The 22,961-nt window shown below is 44.7% G+C and overlaps 1 protein-coding gene across 2 annotated transcripts; it reads left to right on the top strand.

Annotated features, from left to right (window-relative positions):
- Positions 1 to 182: 182 nt before the first annotated feature.
- On the top strand, positions 183 to 22,758 carry FZD4 (frizzled class receptor 4). Of its 2 annotated transcripts, none has more exons than XM_083362134.1 (2): positions 183 to 579; positions 11,502 to 22,758. In XM_083362134.1, exons 1-2 carry the CDS (start codon positions 286 to 288, stop codon positions 12,831 to 12,833), a joined length of 1,626 nt encoding a protein of 541 aa, XP_083218260.1. In that variant the 5' UTR covers positions 183 to 285; the 3' UTR covers positions 12,834 to 22,758. The 2 variants fall into 2 exon arrangements, with proteins under 2 accessions (XP_083218260.1, XP_083218261.1); XM_083362135.1 differs by lacking the exon at positions 183 to 579 and adding an exon at positions 6,953 to 6,984.
- The last annotated feature ends 203 nt before the right edge of the window (positions 22,759 to 22,961 follow it).

Raw genomic sequence — 22,961 nt, 5'->3', positions numbered from 1 at the left:
CCGAGGGAAGAGCGGCGAGGGCGGGCCGAAGCGGCTCCGTCCCTCCCCTGGGCAGGTTTGCTGGCCCGCCCTCGCCCCTTCCTCGCCGGGAGGCCCGGCGCCGCCCTCTCGCCCAGCCAGCACCGCCTCGCCTGGTGTCAGAGCGCGCTGCGCCGGCGGCGGAGCCAGAAGGGCGCTCGGCGGGCGCACGGACGGCGCGAGAGGCGAGCCTCTCTCGGTTCCTGCTCCGGCAGGGCTGGAGCCGGCCGGGGAGGCGGCAGGATCGGCGGCCAAGCCTGCCGGACGATGTGCCCGGCCGCGGGGCAGAAAGGTGCCCGGTGGTGGCGTCGGCGGCGTCGGTGGTCGCTGCTGCTGCTGCCGTCGGCTTTGCTTTGGCTGGCGGCGCTGGAGGCGGCGGGCGCTTTCGGCGACGAAGAGGAGCGCCGTTGCGATGCCATCCGCATCTCCATGTGCCAGAACTTGGGCTACAACGTCACCAAGATGCCCAACCTGGTGGGCAGCCAGTTCCAAACCGACGCCGAGCTCCAGCTGACCACCTTCACCCCGCTCATCCAGTACGGCTGCTCCAGCCAGCTGCAGGTGGGTGCCCGCCGCCTCCTCCTCCTCCTCCTCCTCCTTCTCCTGGGGGTGACTTTCCCTTTCCTCCTTTCCTTGGGTGAATTCACTTTCTCCTTTCCGGGATGCAGAGGCTCCTGTAGATGTCCGTGTTCCCCCCCCCCTCCGGGGGTGGGAGCTGCTAACTCAGAGGTAAGCCGCGTGGAGAGCTCGGCCTTTGGACTGAAGATCCGTGTCGTAAAGGCTCGGGCCCCAGCGTTTTCCTGCAGTAATTTTTTTTTACTTTTTCTTCCCTCCGGAGTTTATTTATTTTATTTTATTTTATTTTATTTTATTTATTTTATTTTATTTTATTTTATTTTATTTTATTTTATTTTATTTTATTTTATTTTATTTTATTTTATTTTATTTTATTATTTTATTTTATTTTATTTTATTTTATTTTATTATTTTATTTATTTTATTTTATTATTATTTTATTTTATTTTATTTTATTATATTTTATTATTTTATTTTATTTTATTTTATTTTATTTTATTTTATTATTTTATTTTATTTTATTTTAATTCCATTTATATCCCGCCCTTCTCCGAAGACTCAGGGCGGCTTACAAGCTTAGCAGTAGCCTTCATTCTATGTATATGCCTGCTTATTAGGGCTTAGTTCCAAAAGGCCAGGGCGTTCAGCAAAAGAAAAAGAAAAAGAAAAAAAAGCGGATTTTAACTCTTTAATGAGGCGGATGGGTTGAGAGCCGCCCTCGGAATAAAAAAAAAGAACAAGAAAAGAGCTTCTCGGGCCATGTGCTGAGTGCCTTTTCCGTAGGTCTGAGAGGAAGGGAAGCTGGCCGAGGTCGCATGTTGTAGTCCTTGCTGACATCCAAAAGACCTTGTGTGTTCTCTCTTCGCCCAACTAAACCCGGCAGGTTTAGGCAGATGGTGTGAACTCATCTTGCTTGACCAACACAGGCTACTAACCCAGAAAAGAAAAGAAAAACACAACTCATTAGCCAACCGGGTCAAAAAGTGTGTTTTGTGGGAATTGTCAAGCAAAATTGAGTCTTAACAGGGAATGAGTAACAGTCACAAGGCAGCTGTTTGGAAATTTTATCCTCTGGATCCGGGGACCCTTCTCTTGAGATCTCAGGAGACTGCGACCATCCCTGGTTCAAAAGAACAGCCCCTTTTTTTCCAAACACTTTTGAGATTTTGCTCAGTCTTTCTGCTGGTGGGGGGAGTTTTTTTCGAAAGGCTGGGGGGGTTCGAAAAGGGAGGCTTGGCAGACTGTGGAGAACTTTGCAAGAAATAGCCCTACCAACCTATTCACGGAGGGCATGAAAGAACGATGACTCTTCCTCCACCTGATGAGTCTTCCTCCACCTTTCAAACAAAACATGCTTTCTCGGAGGAGTGGAGAGCTTAATCCACTCCTGGGTGTTTCCAGACAGGAGGCTTTGGGGGGGGATCAGGTGTACTAAGAGGAAGCTGGTACTTGGCAAAGACCCTGGGGGGGCCCTGGAGGACAGTTGCCCTGAGGGGGGGGAGTGCCCAGCTGAAGAAGTAGAGTTGTCCTCTCCAGGGCTGGAGATCAGAATTACAATGGGGATCAGGGTTATGCTAAGTTAAGTAGTTAACAGGGTGGTGGTGCTGAAAAACAAAAAAAAAGCAACTTCCAAGCTTGGAATTATGCCAGAGGGCATTGCAAATAAAGCAAGCAAAGGTTGGAGGGAAACATTGCTTGGAGGACCTGGGGCCAAAGATAGAAGTGAGTAAGGGAGAGAGAAGATACTACGACCAAGACAAGGGCAACCAGGACGATTAGGGGACAAGAGAAAAATTACAGATGGGAGGAAGGGTGGTTTTGCTTTTAGGTTCAGAGAGAGGGAAGGACACACGCACAGAAAACCCCCACAAGATAAGTATATAAAAATCTCACACAATTGACAAAAGGTAGGCAAGGAGGGGTTTCCCCCCCCCTCTAGGGGTCATCCATGAAAACAAAATACTGGGAAATTCGGGCACCATGAAAAGGAGATATCTGTGCCACTCATTGCTCAGCCATGTAATAATAATAATAATAATAATAATAATAATAATAATAATAATAATAATAATAATAATAATAATAATAATAATAGTAATAATAGAGTTGGAAGGGGCCTTGGAGGTCTTCTAGTCCAACCCCCTCCTCAGGCAGGAAACCCTATACCATTTCGGACAAATGGTCGTCTAGTCTCTCCTTAAAAACTTCCAGTGTTGGAGCATTCACAGCTTCTCTGTGTATGTGTGTGTGTGTGTGTGTGTGTGTGTGTGTGTGAGTGATGTGATCCCCTTTTGTGACCTGACAAGCAAAGTCAGTGGGGAAGCCAGCAATCGTGTTGCTAACTTAACAGCTCCAGTCATTACAACGGTGGTAAGAAAGTTGCAAAATGGGGCAAAACTCACTTAATGACTGCATTGCTCGGCAGAGGAAATTTTGAGCTCCGGTTGTGGTCGTAAGGCGAGGACTACCTGTGGCCTTTGGAATCATGCATGCCAACTGCTAGGGAGCAACAGTGGAAGAGAAATATTTTACCTCCCATCCATGGTGTTGTGTTTAAAAGGCTCCGGATTGGATATTATATTATGCCAAATGCTGGATTAGTTGGCCTTGGTTTAATCCAACGGAGCTTTTCTTGAATTCTTTCCTTCTACGTAGTTTGCTTTCCTCTTTTAGTGTTTTTTCTTGCTTGTTCTTGTACCATGATGGCCTAAACCATAGGTCCCCAACTTTTTGGACACCAGGGACCAGTTCCATGGAGAGGGGTTTTTCCACGGACCAGAGGGAACATGGTTTCACGTGGTGCCTGCATCCCGTGGATGGGGCTTTGCCTGTTTGTGTGGACCGGTTGCTGGCATGCCGTGGACCATGGCCTGAGGGTTGGAGACCCCTGGCCTAAACCTCTTAGGTCATCAACATCCTACTTTCTACTGGTGGGTTTCAGTCCTGGAGTGGTGGTGTTTGCACACGGATATATCCTGGCAGTTTGGCGAGTCAAATCCCGAGTGCCACGTAACAGAGTGAACGCCTGTTACTCGTCCCAGCTTCTGCCAACCTAGCAGTTCGAAAGCACGTAAAAATGCAAGTAGAAAAATAGGGACCACTCCGGTGGGAAGGTAACAGCGTTCCGTGCGCCTTTGGCGTCTAGTCATGCCGGCCACATGACCAAGGTCCTCAGACAAGCGCTGGCTCTTCGGCTTTGAAACGGTGAGAACTGGATGAGACTCCCGGAGAGTGGCTTTCCAGAAGACCTGTACACTTCAGTGCCCCGTGTGAAGGAGAAGCCTGCATCTCAGTTCAGTTCATAATTTGAGGTTGTCCTCACCCAATGTATGTATACACGCCTTCACTTTGCAGATCTTTTCCCTACCTGCATGTGAGAAACACATCAGGTACACAGGTAGTCCTTTAACGTACGACCCCAATTAAGCCCCGATTGCTTTGGCTAAGCGAGAACAGTTGTTAAATGAATTTTGCCCCATTTTACAACCTTCCTCGGCAAAGTTGCTAAGCGAGTCTGTGCAGTTGTTACATGAATCTGGTTTTCCCATTGATTTTGCTCGTCAATAGGTCGCAGAAGGTGAACACATGATCCCGGGACTTTGTAAGCGTCATAAATAGGAGCCACTTGCTGAGCGTCGTTTAAATTTTGATCAGGTGCTGGAATGGTCATAAATGTGAAAAATGGTCACGGGTCACTTTTTTCAAACCCTGTGTAACTTGAATGGTCACTGGACAAACCTTTATAAGGCGAGGGTTGCATGTATCTCTTCCAGAAGAGAAGAGTCTGAATCCAGAGCACAGTGGATGTTCAGTATTACGAGGTCATGCAGCATCCTGCAATGAAGTCTTTGCTTAAAACAGATAGAGAGATCTGCTGGCTTTTCCCTGGGAGCTGATCTGTCTCTCCCCACTATTTTTAGGAGACTTAAAAAAAAAAAAGCCAGCTTGGGTCGCTTCCTAGACTTTCCTGTTAACCAGCAAGTAGCATGTCTCGGCTCTCCTCTGTTTTTGCAACCAACGATCAGCAAATGGTGCTTCAGCAAATGGTGCTTCTACTGCATGAAAACTTGCCACGCGCCATCCATCCGTAAGTCTCTTTCCCACTCTTGCGAGAGCAATTTTGGCAGCTGAAGCGGAGAGGATGGCAGGTTGCTTTCAGAAGGGTGGCGGTGGGGGGGGAAGGGAGAGAGAAATAAGGAAATGCAAATATTGCTTGTGGTGAAAATCATAGCAACAAAAGTTTTCTAATGTTCTACTACGCCACCCATTTTCTACGTTGGGCGGCTATGTAAATTTATTCAGTAAGTAAATAAATAAAATAATGGCAACTTGAAAAGAAAGGTGAAAAACCTGACAGGCTTCAGATAGCCTTATGAACGTTTGAATTTTTGTCAAACTCTGCTGGAAAAATCTTGTTTTCCGAAAGAAAGCAGCCCCCTTGCCTTCTCATCATGGCTTGTAATCCAACCTGGATTGGATTGCTCCTTGTGGTTAAGCCTTGTTGTTTTCCAAAATGACTCCTGGAAGTTAACAGCCAGCTTGAAGCCAGTGCATCTCAGGTCTGCAAAGTAAGAAGACCAAGAAAAGGGCCAAGATTGAATAAATTGCTTTTCTTTCCCACTACGCCTTCAAAGAGTCCTAAGTATCTTTCTTATTCTCAGAGAGTTTGATAGGTCTCTGCAGACTCTGCTATTCTCTTCATATTTTGTACCAGCGGTCCTTGACTTACGACCATTCCTTTAGTGCAGGGGTGTCAAACTCAATTTCATTGAGGGCCGCATCAGCATTGCGGATGCCCTGGGGGGGGTATGGCCACGGTGGGCGTGGCCTACTGGGTGGGCGTGGCTAGAGTGCGTATGGCCTACTGGGTGGGTGTGGCCAGCTCTACATCGTTCGCATCAAGGGTGCCTGTGGGGGCCTGGGCAGAACTGAGGGTCTCTGGCAGAAGGAGGGTCTCTGGGCCAGGGCCAAGTCAGTGGGGGCCGTTCCTTCACTGTTTCCAGGATGGCTTCGCGGGCTACATGAAACCACTTCACGGGCCGGATCCGGCCCCCGGGCCTTGTGTTTGACATGTCTGCTTTAGTGGCTGTTCAAAGTGACAATGATATTGGGGGGGGGAAGTGGCTGTTTTTCGCACATATGGCTGTGGCAGCGTCCTGCACGTGATCAAAACTGCACACTTGGCAACTGGCATGTACTTATGGCAGTTGCAGTGTCCCGGGTCACGTGATCACCTTTTGTGACCTTCCGACTTATTTATTATTCACTTAATAACCGTGGCCAGAAAAGTCGTAAAATGGGGCAACACTCCCTTAACACCTGTCTGGTTTAGCAGTGGAAATTTTGGGCTCGATTGCGGTCGTAAATTGAGGACCTGCTGTACCAGCAGGTTTTAGAAAAGGAATGGTGCAGACACATTTTTCTTGTTGGGAATAAAAAAAACTGCAGGGCAAAGGAAATGAGCAGTAGCAAAGTTTTCCACTGGGTGTGAATCTGCCAAGATAAGAAACAGACTTACAATAACATCTAAATCCAGGAAGGGTCTGGTGGTGAGGGGTTGTTGTTTTTTTTGCAAAACTGTAATGCAATCTTTTTCCTCCTTTTCCTTCTCCTTCTCTGCCAGCCTCCCTCTCTCTTTTCTTTCTTCGGGTTAATTTGCACAGGGAAGCAAAAAAAAAAAAAAGAAGAAGCTGTTTGTCTTGAAAAGAAAATCTCAAGCTTGTCTTAAGAGATTGGCAGGTTATCCCTGCAGAGAGTGTGTGTTTGATCAGGTAGCTCAGGAATTTAGACAACCCGCACTCAGCTCTTTAACACCAGAGTGGGTGCTCAGAATTGACATTAATCAACAAAAGACAAACCAGCGGTTGCCTTTTAAATATGCCAGATATTTTCACCTTAATGGAGGCGAAATCCCTCCAGGTAACATACACGAAAACAAAACGGCAGGGGAGAAGCAAGCAGTTACCCAGTTTAGGTCACGCTAAAGAAGCTCTTGCTTTTAAAAACACATTTGAAACAAGCTTCGCAGGTCAGACGCATTCAAGCATGTTTCTAGCCCGCATTAATAATTAGCGTGTTCTGAAACTGCAATAAAGCTTTCCATTTCCTTGGACACATAAACTGGTTTATTTGCTGGCTGCTAGCGACTAGAATGGGCCAGTTTTGGGTGGCTTTTTCAGGGGGACGGTAGAGTGTTAACCTGTTTATGCACACTGCCCTACATAAAACTAGTGTGGCAGGAAAAATCGGGTCCAGTTCCAAGCGGGGAATAAAATGGAGGCTGCTTTTGAAAGAAGGTCTCTATTGATGAACAGAACCAGTAGCAGCATGTGATTCTGAAAGAGCTGAAGTTCATTTGAAGACTACATGGATTTTTTTACAGTTTCCACAGTATTTCATAATGTAGAGGCTTGCTTTGTGTGTTTTGTTATTTGATTGGTTTTACTTGTTTTGCAAAGGCTCGTGATGGTTCTTAATTATCAGCTTCCTTGGTCCTAATCCTCTCAAACAAATGTAATTAATTTTAACCCCTTATCTTTAGTCTGTCTGTTACCACCATTAAGCTCTGTTTGTGAATCAACAGGCCTGTTTCAATGATTCTGCTTCTTGAAATAGCCAGGGGCTTCATGAGTAAAAACATTGCTTCTGTATTTCTTTTCCTGAGCTTCATTTTTGTAATTGGGGGGGGGGGGGGCATAGTAAAAAGGATTGGGGGGAAAAAACCCAATTTATATCTTCTTTTGGATCCAGAGATTGAGAGCATGGCCTGAATCAAAGGACTCTGTGTTCAAGTCAAACCTCTCTCTGCCTTTTTTGTTCAGCGCTGAATTTCTTGGTGTCTCCTATCAAAGTACAGGTCAGTCCTTGGTTCGTTTAGTGACCCGTTCAAAGTTACAGCGGCACTGAAAAAAGTGACTTATGACCATTTTTCACACTTACGACTGTTCAGCATCCCCATGGTCACATGATCAAAATTCAGATATTTGGCAATTGGCTCGTATTTATGACAGTTGCAGCGTCCCAGAGTCATGTGTTCATCTTTTGTGGCCCAAGGAAGTCAGATTCACTTAACAGCTGTGTTACTAACTTAACAACTGCAATGATTCACTTCATAACTATAGCAAAAAAGGTCGTAAAATGGGAATAAACTCAGTTAACAAATGTTTCACTTAGTGACATAAATTTTGGGTTCAATTGTGGTCATAAGTTGAGGACCATTAGAAGACCTCCAAGGTCCCTTCCAGCTCTATTCTATTCTATTCTATTCTATTCTATTCTATTCTATTCTATTCTATTCTATTCTATTCTATTCTATTCTATTCATTTGGGGTGGAATCATGTTGGCTTAAGAGCTGTTATTTATGTCAATAAAGGAGAAGGACAAATACAGCCTTTGTACAATTATATTTATATTAAATTCAGTAGGTGTTTCTTGCCTTTTTTGTGTGTGTTTAAGCCCACACTCATATTTCCAAAAATCCAGTTTGGTGTAGTAGTTAAGGCATCAGGCTAGAAACTGGGAGATTGGGAGTTCTAGTTCTGCTTTTTAAGCATGAAGCCAGCCGGGTGACCTTGGGGCAGTCACTTTCTCTCAGCTTTAAGGAGGTGGCAGTAGCAAACCACCTTTGAAATCTTGCTAAGAAAACTGCAGGAACTTGTCTAGTCTGACTCAAAAGTGCAGCATACACACATACACACAAGGAAATCCATGGCCTGGCTTTTTCCAGGACTGAGTTTGTGATCCTAAGTAAATGTGCGTACTTGGAGGCAAGCATCAAGGGTGACAGTGAAACTGACCTTTGAGTAAACATGCAAATGATGGTATTGCAAGTTAAATATATGAGAAAATGTTGAACAAGAACTCTTTGTTATCTTGTACTCTATGGCAAGGGTCTCAGTACTTGGCAACTTGTGACTTCAACTCCCAGAATTCCTCAGCCAGTCATGCTGGGAGTTGAAGTCCACAAGTCTTGGAGATACCCCTGTCTATGAGCATATGCAGCAGGGGTCTTCAAACTTGGCCCTTTTGTGACTTGTGGACTTCAAGTCCCAGAATTCCTAAGCCAGCGTGTCATTGATTTGTGACCAGTTACAATGGACACCTTAAAAGCTACTTAGGACCCAGATTCAAAGCTCAGATACAGACAGACAGACAGACACACACACACACACACACCACCATCATCATCATCACATGACCATAATTTTGAGCTCAGCAACTGATCTGTATTTACAGCCATTTGCAGGGCCTTGCAGTCACATTACCTGCAATTTACTATGTTTTTGTAAGAAACCAGCATTACTTCTGGTTTCCAGCAAAAATTGGTTGGGTTCACTTTACAACTGTCATGTTCGCCAACACCAACAGCAAAAAAATGTCTTAAATTCAGGTGTGGTCATGTGGTAGCCCACTTTATGACTGTCATGCCTTAACAACCGAAACTGGGGGTTCAGTTCCATCGTAAGTCGAGGACAATCTGTATTAAGCCTGAATAAAAATGGTTCAGCTTCTTTCTGGCTCTAAAATAATCCCAGTTATTTCTGGTGACAACTTCAAACATTTCTTGATCCAGTGAAGTTTTTATAAAGTTCTTGGCTGGGATATTGCCATGTATATACATGTTTAGCATTTGGGAGTGGACATATTTTTCTTCTGTGTTACCTGTGCATTTGTGTGCAAAATAACTTCCTATGTATAGAACAGTAAGCTAGGGCAAAAAAAAAAAACAACCAAAACCCCAACAAGCCAGTTTAAATTTCTAGAGAACTGAAACATGACTATCATCAACATTATCATCAATCCTGCAACTGTGCTCTTCCATTATAAGGGGTGGAGGTTAAGCAGGGGTATATTAGCATCATTTTCACTGAGTTTCTCCCCCTTTTTTTAAAAAAAAGGTATATTTCAATATTCTTTCTTCAAAAACCGTATCGTGTTTGATGTGGTGAATTACAGGCCTGCATTAATCTTAGCTTTGTTGTGGTGAGCGAGCATATTTGGAGGGGTGGAAACTTTGAGTAAAATCCAGAATCTTTCAGTTCTCATTTTTAATGGGGGAACAAGCTTGAGTTTTTATCCTGTCATTCTTGGATAGGCTGATACAATACTCTCAAGCTAAGCAGGATGGGACCCAGCTAGTATTTGGATGGGAGAGCAGCAAGGAGAATTTGGCTGGGAATTTGGTTCAAGCTTGGCTGAATGTTATTTATTTATCTGTATCTCCCACCTTTACTATTTTTACAAGTAACTCAAGGCCGCAAACATATCCAACACGGCTTCCTCCTCCCTTTTCTCAACAACAACCCTGTGAGGTGGGCTGGGCTGAGAGAGAGGCCCAAGGTCATCCAGGTGGCTTTCATGCCTAAGACAGGACTAGAACTCACCATCTCCTGGTGATTCGCCCAGATTCACCCGTCTGGCTTTCATGGCTAAGGTGGGACTTGAACTCACAGTCTGCTGCTTCCTAGCCTGATGCCTTAACCACTACCAGGGGTAGTAGGCAACCTTGGCTCTTTTATGACTCGTGGACTTCAACTCCCAGAATTCCTGAGCCAGCCATGCTGAGGGGAAAGGGAGAGGTTTCCAAGCTGAGCCATGCTGGCTCAAGAATTCTGGGCGTTGAAGTCCACGAGTCATAAAAGAGCCAAGGTTGCCTACCCCTGCACTAGACCAAAGTGGCTCTCCAGGCTAGGAACTTGAAAAAATATTCCAGTAGTAGCAAAACACTGTTGCTGAGGAAAATACATGGATGGGTCTGTTACATCAGTAGGAGTTACCTCCATCTTTGGATTGGAGATTTCACTTTAGCTTCATTGATCTCTTTTTGTATACAAAACCTACCTGGGGTTAAGGAAGACAAAGGATGTTTTTTTTTGCTATGTCCCTGATTTCTATACAGATAATCCTTGCCCTACAACCACATTTGAGCCCCAAATTTTCATTGCTAAACAAGACAGTTGTTAAGTGAGCTTTGCCTCATTTTACGACCTTTCTTGCCACGGCTGTTAAAGTGAATCACTTTAAGTTAGTAACACCATTATAAAGTGAATCTGGCTTCCCCATTGACTTTGCTTGTCAGAAGGTCACAAAAGGGGATCACATGAAATCCGTCCTAAAACACATGCCAGAGTCAAGCATAATCATAACCATAATAGTAAAGTTGGAAGGGACCTTGGAGGTCATCTAGTCCAACCCTCTGCTCAGGCAGGAAACCCTCTACCATTTCAGACAAATGGCTGTCCAGTCTCTTCTTAAAAAACTTCCAGTGTTGGAGCATTCACAGCTTCTGGAGGCAGGTTGTCCCACTGGTTAATTGTTCTGTCAGGAAGTTTCTCCTCAGTTCTAGGTTGCTTCTCGTCCTTGATTAGTTTCCATCCGTTGCTTCTTCTCCTGCCTTCAGGCGCTTTGGAGAATAGCTTGACTACCTCTTCTTTGTGGCAGCCCCTGAGATATTGGAATACTGCTATCATGTCACCCCAGTACTTCTCTTCATTAAACTAGACATCTAATTCCAGCAGCTGTTCCTTATATGTTTTAGCTTCCAGACCTCTAATCATCTTTGTTGCTCTTCTCTATACTCTTTCCAGAGTCTCAACATCTTTTTTTACATCGTGGTGACCAAAACTGGATGCAGTATTCCAAGTGTAGCCTTACCAAGGCATTGTAAAGTGGTATTAATACTTAATGTGATCTTGATTCTATCCCAATTTTGATTCGTATGGCCTTCAACTCCCAGAATTCTCCAGCCAGCCGTGCTGGCTGGAGAATTCTGGGAGTTGAAGTCCACACGACTTAAAGCACCCAAGGTTGGGAAACAGAGAAGTCTAGGATGCAAAACATTGGGAAGACAGCATCACCTGCAAGCCCGTTTTTTCTAAAGTTGCTTTGTCCTTTCTTCCTCCTCCAGTTCTTCCTGTGTTCCGTCTACGTCCCCATGTGCACGGAGAAAATCAACATCCCAATTGGCCCCTGTGGCGGCATGTGCCTCTCCGTCAAAAGGCGATGTGAACCAGTCCTGAAGGAATTTGGGTTCTCCTGGCCAGAAAACCTGAATTGCAGCAGGTTCCCCCCACAGAACGACCAAAACCACATGTGCATGGAAGGGCCAGGAGACGAAGAGGTCCCCCTCCACAGCAAGGCCCCCTTGCATCCCGGAGAAGAATGCCAGAGTGTCGGATCAAACTCAGATCAGTACATTTGGGTCCGGAGAAGCTTGAATTGCGTTCTCAAGTGCGGCTACGACTCTGGCCTCTACAGCCGGTCCGCCAAGGCGTTCACCGACATCTGGATGGCCGTGTGGGCGAGCCTCTGTTTCATTTCCACCGCCTTCACCGTCCTGACCTTTCTGATTGATTCCACTCGCTTTTCCTATCCGGAGCGGCCCATCATATTCCTGAGCATGTGCTACAATATTTATAGCATCGCTTATATTGTCCGGCTGACCGTAGGCCGAGAAAGGATTTCCTGTGATTTTGACGAGGCCGTCGAACCTGTTCTCATCCAGGAGGGCCTGAAGAACACCGGATGTGCCATCATTTTTTTGCTGATGTACTTTTTCGGCATGGCGAGCTCCATCTGGTGGGTGATCCTGACCCTGACGTGGTTCCTGGCTGCCGGACTCAAATGGGGCCACGAGGCCATTGAGATGCACAGCTCGTATTTCCATATCGCTGCCTGGGCGATCCCTGCGGTGAAGACCATCGTCATCCTGATTATGAGGTTGGTCGACGCCGACGAGCTGACAGGCCTGTGCTATGTGGGCAACCAGAACCTTGACGCCTTGACGGGCTTTGTGGTGGCTCCCCTTTTCACCTACTTGGTCATTGGGACCCTCTTCATTGCTGCCGGCTTGGTGGCTTTGTTTAAGATCAGGTCCAACCTTCAAAAGGACGGGACCAAAACAGACAAGCTGGAGAGGTTGATGGTGAAGATCGGGGTGTTTTCCGTGCTCTACACCGTGCCTGCCACTTGTGTCATTGCCTGCTATTTCTATGAGATCTCCAACTGGGGGATTTTCCGCTACTCCGCAGACGCCTCCAACATGGCTGTGGAGATGCTCAAGATTTTCATGTCCCTCCTGGTGGGCATCACGTCTAGCATGTGGATTTGGTCGGCCAAGACGCTGCACACTTGGCAAAAGTGCTCCAATAGACTGGTGAATTCGGGGAGGGTAAAACGGGGGGCGAAGAGGGCAGACGGGTGGATGAAGCCTGGGAAAGGAAATGAGACAGTGGTATAAAGAAAGGCCAGGAACCCAGAAAATTCTCTTTTCCTTCTCCTCCATGACGAACTGATGGAGATGGCCGGATCTGGAGAAGGAGGAGTGTTAGAGTCAATCCTTTATTGAGAAATATTTGAGTTTTTGCTGGATTTCGAAGGAGGAGAGCAGCAAGGGGGCTAAAGCAGGCTGGGGGGGGGAGCACAACTTTCACAATGGCTTCACAAAACTGTGAAGGTAAAGAGTAGAACCTCTTGGATTTCTATCAGCAAGCGGTGATTTTAGGATTCATGGGACTTTGCACCTCCTGGTTATGCACAGTGTGCCTTCTCTCACTCTTTTTCTTCCCCTTGGCCTGTTCCAACTCACATTTATCACTGTCTTGTCGAAGTAGTGCACGAGAACAAAATGGAGAGGGAGAAATTCCTAGGAATTCTTTGCAAGGTTTGGGGAGAATTGCTGGAGTCAGGGAATTTTGAATCCAAGGTCCTTCAATTTGGAAAGTGATGTTCAGTTAGATGTCCAGAGCGTGTTCATCTTGGATACGGCAGAAAGTTGCACTTTAATGTGCCAACTTTGGAGTTCTGCAGAATTCCTTCAAACACAGACCAGAGAAAGTTCTGAGATTCAAGCCAAACCAATTTGCCTTTAGCCCCCCCATCTACTAAGCACTACCGGTATTATGGAGTGAGCAAACAAACAGAATGGAAACAGGATGTGTTTCTAATCACCCTGACCCCAAAATGACATCAAGATGTCACAATGCAAGAGATAAGGTCATCAAATCCACGAACCCCTCTCGAAAGATTTATTTTGGTGGCAACCCCCCCCAAGAAACTTTAAACACAATAGTTGCAGGATTCTTTTCCTATTTAGTAGCAGCAGTTACTAAACAAGATTAACCTTCAAGCATCACAAGAGGATAGAGCAGTGATAACACGATCCCCTGCAGGGGCAACAGCTGGTTTTCAAGTCCTTGGGGAAATTTTGAGAGGTGAGGAAGTTTTTTCTTTTTTAAAAAAAAACCATCGAAGCATAATGCATCTATTTTGCTTCTTAATTTAACTTTCAAGTCTCACGCAGCCACTAAAAAGTTGGCGGAAGTTTGGCTCAGGAATTAAACTTTTAGTCTCAACGATCGAGGCGGGAGTTTAACATTTTCCAAGAAATGGAACAATTCTTCCTTTTTTTTCTGTACTAACTCCCTACTTTAACAAATGTCTGGCAGCTTTTTCCAAATTGGGGGGCCTGAAGGCATCCGATATGTGGTGCTTCCTTTGTAGAGCTTATGGCTTAAAATGTTTAGCTGGTTTTTATTCTGAAAAAGGCTGAGGGTAGAGATGGGAAACCTCTCAATATCCATTGCCATCCTGACTGAAAAGCTTTAAATTTACCCATAGTATCTTCAAAATTAAACTTTTGGGGCCTATTTTCATGTTTCTCAACAGCATGCAGGCTAGGGAATTCTGGGAGTTGAAGTCCACGCATCTTAGAGGCACCAAGGTTGAGAAATACTGACTAGCCAAAGGTTCTGAAGAGATTTTTTTTCACTATGCTCCTGTTCCTAGTCCTTATTTTCATGTTTTTAAGCTGAAAAATCCTACTAAAATCCATTCATTTGGCTCTGTTTTGAGGTTAAAGATAGACTTTAGCCTGCAGACATGCCGAGCCAATCCACCAGCGTGCACCAAATTAAATTAAAAAATGCAACACCACACTTTCTGACCCCTTTGAGGAACATCGTCTCTAAATTTCTCCAGCTCACAAGGACAAAAACAGTAAATTGGAGCCAGACTACAGCTTGTTATGGAGCTCCATGAATATTAATAGGAAAATTAATTGCACTACTCTGGCTTTCAGCCCAGAGGTGAGGTTAGCTAATTTAGCCAGGCTTCTGGCCTCCCCCAGGACATTAAAGCTATGACCTCTCTCCTTGGATAGCAACTTTGCTTTCACGCAACTATTTGTGCTGTTGCTTGCAGTTGCCGGAGAGAAGGAGCAGAACATGCAGAAGTTGTTCAAGAAAGCCTTGTAAACTCTCCTCCTGATTTAAGCAGTCCTTGCCCATAATAGTAAATGCCCACAGCATTAAATTAATAAGGCTGTCTTATTAATTCACTGTCTGCGAAATAACTCATTTGTCAAATTTCCCTTCCCCCCCCCACTAAAATATGTTGAATCTGGCAGCAAAATGGGATCTAGGGAATTTTATATATTTAACGGCACTCCTGGATATAGGCAGCCCTGGTTTAGTGTCCAGAAATTGGAATCAACAATTTGGCCATTAGATGAAGCAGTCGCTAAGCGAAACATCACCTAAACGCAACTGCATAGCTTTTACGAAGGACAACGCGTACTGACTGACTATGATGGGAAACATACGACTCAGAGAGAGATGGCGCGAAGGTTCTGGATGTGGGCACTGGCTGCAAATTTACTTGGCCACCACTGTCATAACTACGAAGAGTCACTGAGGCAGTCACTAAGTGAGGACTACTTGTAATTTTTTTAAAAAAAGCAGTATACATCCTGAACGCACCCACAGCGGAAAAAAAAGCACATGGGGGTGCTGCCTTTCCCCCCACCCTTTTCTGAAAAAGATCTAGTGTTGCTATAGCATTGCAAACGTGCTGTTCTATCCTATCCTATCCTATCCTGTCCTGCTTTGTTGGGGGGTGGGAAACCCTACCCTGAAATTTGATCTCGCTTTGCGGCCAGACTCTCCCTGTTCTATGCGATCTAAATGTTGGTCCCCCCCCCACCTCGCCTTTTGAGATCAAAGAGGAAGTGTCCTTCAAATTAAACCCAACTTTTGATAACATGTTCATACGCGAAACCTCAGATAGCCATTAATCGCTTTTCCAACTAGCCAATTATGTCTTTTGTACTAAAAAGTCAGAAAAGTGACTACAGGCGGGTTCTCAGCTTACGGCCACCATTGAGCCCCCAAATTTATGTTGCTAAGTGGGAAATTTGTTAAGTGGTGTTTTGCCCCATTTTGCGACACTTCTCACCACTGTGAATCACTACAGTTTTTAAATTACTAACACAGTCATTCAGTGAATCTGGCTTCCGCATTGATTTTGCTTGTCAGAAGGTCGCAAAAGGGGATCACGTGACTCTGGCACCCTGCAACTGTCATAAATGTGAACCGGTTGTCAAGCATCCGAATATACATGACATGACCGTGAGGATGCTGCAACAGTTATAGGTGTGAAAAAGGGCCATAAGTCACTTTTTCAGTGCTGCTGTAACTTCGAACGGTCACTAAGTGAACCATTGTAAGTCGAGGACTACCTGTACAGATAGTCCTTGACTTACAACCATTTGTTTAGTGGCCATTCGAAATTACAACAGGACTGAAGGGACCTACGACCGTTTTTCACACTTAACGGCCATTGCAGTACCCCCGTGATCATGTGATCGAAATCCAGATGTTTGGCAGTTTGCTCATTTTTTATGACGGTTGCCGTGTTCCCGGAGTCACGTGATCTCCTTTTTGCAACGCTTCTGACAAGCAAAGTTCATGGGGAAGCCAGATAACTCTTTACAACCGTGTCTTAACAACGACAATGATTCGCTTAGCGTAAGAAACGTCGTAAAATGGGGCAAAGCTCACTTTACAAGTGTCCTACTTAGCAACGGAAATTTTGGGCTCCATTGTGGTCGTAAGTCAAGGACTAGCCGTACCAAACTCCTGTTTGTTTTTTTTTCACACGTGCACGTCGAGATCCCTCCCTCCTGGCAGTATATGGAAGTCAGTGGCTGGCTATTGTCCCCAAATGGGATTTTTTCTTTTTTTAAAAAAAAAATAACTTCCCAGGATAAGTGATAGCCCTGGGATCTGACCATCTCAGAGTCTTCCTCGCTTTGCAAAGTCATCTAGCTTGGATTTCACGCACCCCTCATTTATTTCCTGGATCCTTTCTACTTACTGTCTCCAAATCTAAAAGTCTTATCTCTAAAGAAGGCTTCTGTGCAACCGGGAGCTAAATAAGTAAAGGAGAATGGAACCCCTGACAATTGTCTTTCTTCAAAGCCGGTTTTGTTCTGCATTCTGTCTCTCTTTTCTCTGTCTTTCGCTCTCCTTCCCCCCCCCTCCCAAACCTGGGTAAGCTAATATGGCCACCCCTGGAGACCCATTGCATTAAGCAATTAAGGCTTAATATGTTTCACCCTGTGCGATTGTATCTTGTGTTGACGCCAGTCTGGGCAAACTGAAATGTTACAAGTTCCTTGGCAGCTTTGCATTCACACAGATCAGTTGCATAATTTGTGTGTCAGTTACAATTAAGGGGACGTACCCCAGGCCTGGTGGGGGGGGGAAGCGCAGCTGACTCCCTCCGAACCCAAAAACAAAAAACAACCCAGGAAGGTTCACTTTGAGTGTGTTTTCTTTTTTTTTTACTTTTTGCCTTTTGGTCAAGGAACGTCAGGGTGCAGAGAGAATAAAATGGAGCGATGGTCAGAAGTTTGGTGAAGTTTTAAAAATTTGGCAGCTTTGTTATCTAGTCTGCCCTGAAGGGATTTGATGGCGGTGATCCTTTGGGTGCGGCTTTAAGTGTTGAGGAATTTAGCTGCTTGGGAAGCTGGCTTAATTCTTTTTTTTTTCTTTTTCGTCTGTAGAGGATTTCCCTCTTTGACACAACACTAGTTCAATCATCACTTGGGTTGCTGGTTAAAAAAAAACCCAAAACAAAACAGTATTTTTGTGAGCCCTGAGGTTTACTGTGTGGTGAGACGGGCGGGCCCATAAATTTTTGTTGTTGTTAGCTGCAAACTCCCATCGCGACCCTGTGGACAACGTTCCTCCAGGCCTTCCTGTCCTCTACCATCTTCTGGAGTCCATCTAAGCTCACGCCTTCTGCTTCAGTGACTCCATCCAGCCACCTCATTCTCTGTCGTCCCCTTCTTCTATTGCCCTCCACCTTTCCCAGCATGAGGCTCTTCTCCAGTGAGTCCTTCCTTCTCATTAGGTGGCCAAAGTATTTATAAATTTTATAAATAAATAAATAAATAAATAAAATCTTTTAATGGTGAGGATTGTCCACTGTCAGCTTGGGGGTGGGGCGCACATTTACAAATAGACCTCAGCTTACAACCACAATTGAGACTGGAACTTCCAACGAAGGCAGTTGTGAAGCGGATTGCGCCCAATTTTATGAACTGGTTTGCCCTGCTTGTTCAGCGACTGACATGGTTGTTAAGTGAATCCGCCTTCCGCCATCATTTTTGCTTGTCGAAAGCCAGCTGGGAAGGTCACAAACCTCATTCACATGACCCTGGGATGCTGCAACTGGCATAAATACATGCTGGTCGCCAAGCACCCAAATTTATGACCTTGGGGATGCTGCGACGGTCACAAGTGTGAGGACCTTTTTTTGCGGTGCCATCGTAACTTTGAACATTCACTAAATGAATTGTTGTAAGTTGAGGACTACCTGTCTAGTGTGTTGAAGGAAAAATCTTCATCATGGTCCAGTCCAAGCCGGGAATAAACAACATGGCGACTGCTTTAGAAAGAAGGTTGCAGTTTATTGACGAGGAGAGCCAGACAGAAAGATGGCTCTGGAAAAAAAAAGAGAACACATGTAGGGGGTGAGTTTTTATACCATCTGGGGCTCTTGAGGTTGTTTCCTGTTCCTGTTTGAGCCTTTGTATTTCCTGTGTCATGTACTTTGACCTGAGTCTGAGTGTGCCTCTTTGGCATCTGTGGGTTAATCCTATTATGTCCTGTCTTAGAGTTTGGGTGGGGTATGTGGATTTTAAGAGTCTTCGTCTTCCTAAGCTTCTAGCTGGGGGTCTCCAACCTTCCTGAATGGATTATCACATCGGCATTTCTACAGAGCTGGTTTCTGCTTGAAGGAGGGAGACTTGGGGCTATTAAGAAAAACTGGGCATGCTTTTCTGCCTCTTTAAGATCCTTTGAGGAAATATAATATTCTGCCCTTTCAATATTTCCTTCTCTGGGGGTGGGGCTGACTTCCCACAAGTGAAATTGGGATTATTATTATTATTTTAATCAAGTGGGCCATGTGCGGTTTTCGTTGAACGCATGAGTCACCCTGTGCTCACCTTCGGATGGCAGCTTTTAGAGTTCCCAGTTGGGATCACGGGAGATGCAATGGATAAATACATATTTTCTTTTCTGCTTCTTGCAGCTCACAAAATAACCAGTCACAAAACCTGACTTTCTAAATTTCTTGACCTGCAGTCTTCTATTTTCCTTTGCAGCAATGTACAGGGGGTCCTCGGCTTACGACTGTCTGTTTAACGGCTGTTTGAAGACTCCCTAAAATGGGACTTAGGAGCCGAAATTCGAAGTTATGATGTCCTTCCGCCCAGTCACGTGTTCTCGTTTTTGGGTGCTTAGCAACCAGCCTGCACTTATGGCTCTTTGAAGCACCCCACAGTCACGTTGCTGTGTGCAGGTTCAAAAAATACAGGAAACCAGAAGTTGCCTTCAAGCTTTACATTTTTATTCAGCTGAACAAAGACGGGCTTCTCTTAAAAAAAAGAGGAAAAGCCCCAAATATCAGAAAAGCCTTATTTTTATACCTTCTTTGAGTACGTAAGCAATTCACCCAGCAAAGCTGACGCACATAAGATAAAGACTTCGCCCTTTAAGGCTGGCATACTGTAGATAAGAAGCAATAAAGCAGAAGTAGCTAAAAATGTTCCCTTTTGGGTGTTCCCCCAAGACACCAGATGTTCCCTTTTTTGTGGTTTAGGTGTTTCCCTAACACCAGATGTTCCCGGGTGGGTTAGGATATTTATTGGCTGTTTCCTTTTGTGACTTGCATTCATGGGCCTGCAAGTGGCCCGAGATAGCAGGGCATATATTCCCAATAGATACTTTTCCCTAAGTCCGGGTCAACAACGTGACCGTGATTTCCAAAGTTTTTGTTGGGAATCCGGCATTGACTTCTGGTTTCCAGCAAAAACCGCCTCATCGTGAACAATTGCTTCGCTTCACCAACAAGTCTAGTCACATGATGGCCCATTCTGTGACCATCACGAATTTACAACCGAATTTATGAGTTCAATTATGGTCATAAATCGAGGACTACCTGTAATTGGAAAAAGTCCTGCGCCTTTCTGTCCCTATTTTTTTCCCCTCTTTTTTCTTTTGAAGAGTATACAAAATCCTTTTTCAAGCATGCTTATAGAAGAAACTATTGGGCTGCTGCGTCGAAAGACTTTGCATTTTCTTGGCTTCTAACAGTTGCAGACGTTTCTTTCCCTTTGTTATCCAATCATTATCCAATTGGTTATCCAATCCTAGCTTGCTGACTAAGGAATTCTGGGAGTTGAAGTCCACGCATCTTAAAGTTGCAGAGGCTGAAAAAAAATCCTGATTTTGAAGAACCATTTAAAAAACAACAACACACACCTGATCACTAAAGCTACCTTTTTAGATGCCCTGTGTTTTATACTCATTTCCAAATAGGAATTTCGGATGTTTCTTTGCAATCGAATTGGTGGTCCTAACTTGCTGACTGGGGAATTCTGGGAGTTGATGTCCAGGCATCTTAAAGTTGCAGAGCTTGAAAAACACTGATCTTGAAGAACTATTTTTTTAAAAAAGAAAACCTGATCATTAAATTGCCTTTTTTTTAGGTGACCTGTATTTTGTACTCATTTCTAAATAGGGGGAAAGGGTTATTTCTAATGGAGCAAACCGGCAGATGAAAGCCTGTAAATTTGTAAATTTGCTGTCAAGCTCAAAAAAGTGTGACTTTTGTTGTTGGCTTTATTTTGCATTTGCAAATACAAAATTATGGAAGCAGAGGGGGCAAAGATAGGAAGTTGACCTGTGGCACATGGTGATGTCCAGTGGTAGGATTCAAATAGGTGAACAACCGGTTCTGTGTGTGTATGCTGCTTCTGGCACTTCTTTCTGGGCCCAAGCAACAAAAAATTAACCACCTGTTCTGCCGAACTGGTGCAAACCAGTTGAATCCCACCACTGGTTATGTCTTTTCAAAACATTGTTTATCCCACATCTCAGCATGAGATGTTTTGCACACTAGCACCCTATGATGACATGACCACATTGCTGGATCCTTGTAATAGAAATACCTGAGAATTAGAATAGAACAGAATTAGAATTAGAATTAGAATAGCAGAGTTGGAAGGGATTTTTGAGGTCTTCTAGTCCAACCCCCTGCTCAGGCAGAAAACCCTGTACCATTTCAGACAGACAGTTGTCCAGTCTCTTCTTAAAAACCTCCAGCGTTGGCGCACCCACAACTTCTGGAGACAACTCATTGTACTGATTAATGATTTTAACTGTCAGGAGATTTCTCCTTAGTTCCGGTTGCTTCTCTCCATTTTCTAAAGCCTTATCTGGCACAGGACCAATTTATCTGCAGGTCCACCTTTCCCTAAGAACATCTGCGCGTCCTATCAGGTCAGATAGGTGGGTTTATGCCTTCCCCTAAGTATTGTCATCTGATGGGAGCTAAGAAGCTTGCCTTTTTCCATGGAAGCCCCTGCCGTATGGATCACTCTGTTCTCTGAAGTTTGGCAGGCCTCCACCCTCTTAGCCTCCAATAAAACATGGTTTAGCCCCCAAATGCTGGGATAAGATGACTGTGCATTAGAAGTTTGACTTGGTGCCAGGTTTTTGTTTTTCATGTTTTGATGTAGAATAGAATAATAGAGTTGGAAGGGACCTTGGAGGTCATCTAGTCCAACCCCCTGCTCAAGCAGGAAACCCTACACCATTTCAGACAAATGGTTGTCCAGTGTCTCCTTAAAAACTTCCACTGTTGGAGCATTCACCCCTTCTGGAGACAAGTCGTTCCCCTGATTAATTGTTCTCACTGTCAGGAAGTTTCTCCTTAGTTCTAGGCTGCTTCTCCCCTTGGTTAATTTCCATCCATTGCTTCTTGTCCTGCCTTCAGGTGCTTTGGAGAATAGCTTGACTCCCTCTTCTTTGGGGCAGCCCCTGAGATATTGGAATTCTGCTATCATGTCACCCCTCACCCTTCTCTTCATTAAACTACACATACCCAATTCCAGCTATACAAATAAAAATTCGTGGAAATGCAGTCTGTCAGTGAGCATCCTTTGTGATGATCTGAAGGGTTCAAGGGGTGTGTGTGTCAACTGAGCTTGGAAATACTCAAAATTCCAAAAGTAGTGAAACCACTGGAATATGACCTCAGTAGACTGGATGGTCTCGTTCAGGTTACAGTCAGGAGGGCGGCCCCCCCTGTAGAAATGTGGGAGAATGACTCTGGCCAGCTCGATGTCTTTAGTTCGATGTGGGGGGGGGGAAACTGAATTTACAGGAATGTTGAACAAAATGGGCAGCCCTCCTACTCACTGTAATGACACAATCCATTTGTTTTTTGAGTGCTTCCACTTTCTTTGGCTGCTGTGTGTAGCATGACATGTCGAAGGGGGGGGGGTTTAAAAAAAATCAGCCACTGAATTGCAAGGTTGTAAATTAGATTCCTGCTCACTCTTAAACCACATGCAAATGTTTTAATTCCCCTGCCCAAGTTACCCTAATTTAAGTGCCGGTATGTTTACTTAATTCCTCTCCCACACTTCTGTTCTGGAGTGATTCTGGCCACATCTTTCTTCTATTATATAGCGTTAGAATTTTTTTTAATTTTTTTTTTAAGGCTTGTTAACACTTGTAAAATAAGAGTGTGGGTGATTTCATGGACACCTAGCTTCAGGTTAGCCAGGTGCTTCGCTGGCTGAGGTGGTGATACTGAGGTACCTGTTTTATGTTACGCATCCACGACGAGAATTTCCACCCTGATTTTTTTTTTAAGTTAAACGGACACAATGGGGGGCGGAGGGAACTTCGTCGGCCATTGTACAGAGGAATAGCCACGTCTACTGTAAATTTCTTAATTTATCATTGTACAAAAAGAAGGCCTTTCCTATTTAATTTTTGTATCAAAATAAATTTTCGTTTTATTAACTCGTGTGATGTGGTAACGAGTCATCTTGCATCCTAAGTCACAATAAAGAAGAACTGTGGGACTCAGGGGTAGGCAACACTTCAACTCCCAGAATTCCTGAGTCAGCCATGCTGAGGAGAAAGAGAGAGGTTTCCAAGCTGAGCCATGCTGGCTCAGGAATTCTGGGAGTTGAAGTCCAGGTGTCATAAAAGAGCCAAGGTTG

The sequence above is a fragment of the Vipera ursinii genome (assembly GCF_947247035.1).
Source record: "Vipera ursinii genome assembly, chromosome: 4".
Lineage (NCBI taxonomy): Eukaryota > Metazoa > Chordata > Lepidosauria > Squamata > Viperidae > Vipera > Vipera ursinii.
This window is presented reverse-complemented; position numbering and strand designations above follow the sequence as displayed.

Excerpts from the sequence above, each read along its gene's own strand:
- FZD4 (XM_083362134.1), top strand. The coding sequence starts at position 286 with ATGTGCCCGGCCGCGGGGCAGAAAGGTGCCCGGTGGTGGCGTCGGCGG. Across the intron at positions 580-11,501 it reads GCTGCTCCAGCCAGCTGCAG|TTCTTCCTGTGTTCCGTCTA; the intron begins GTGGGTGCCCGC and ends TTCCTCCTCCAG.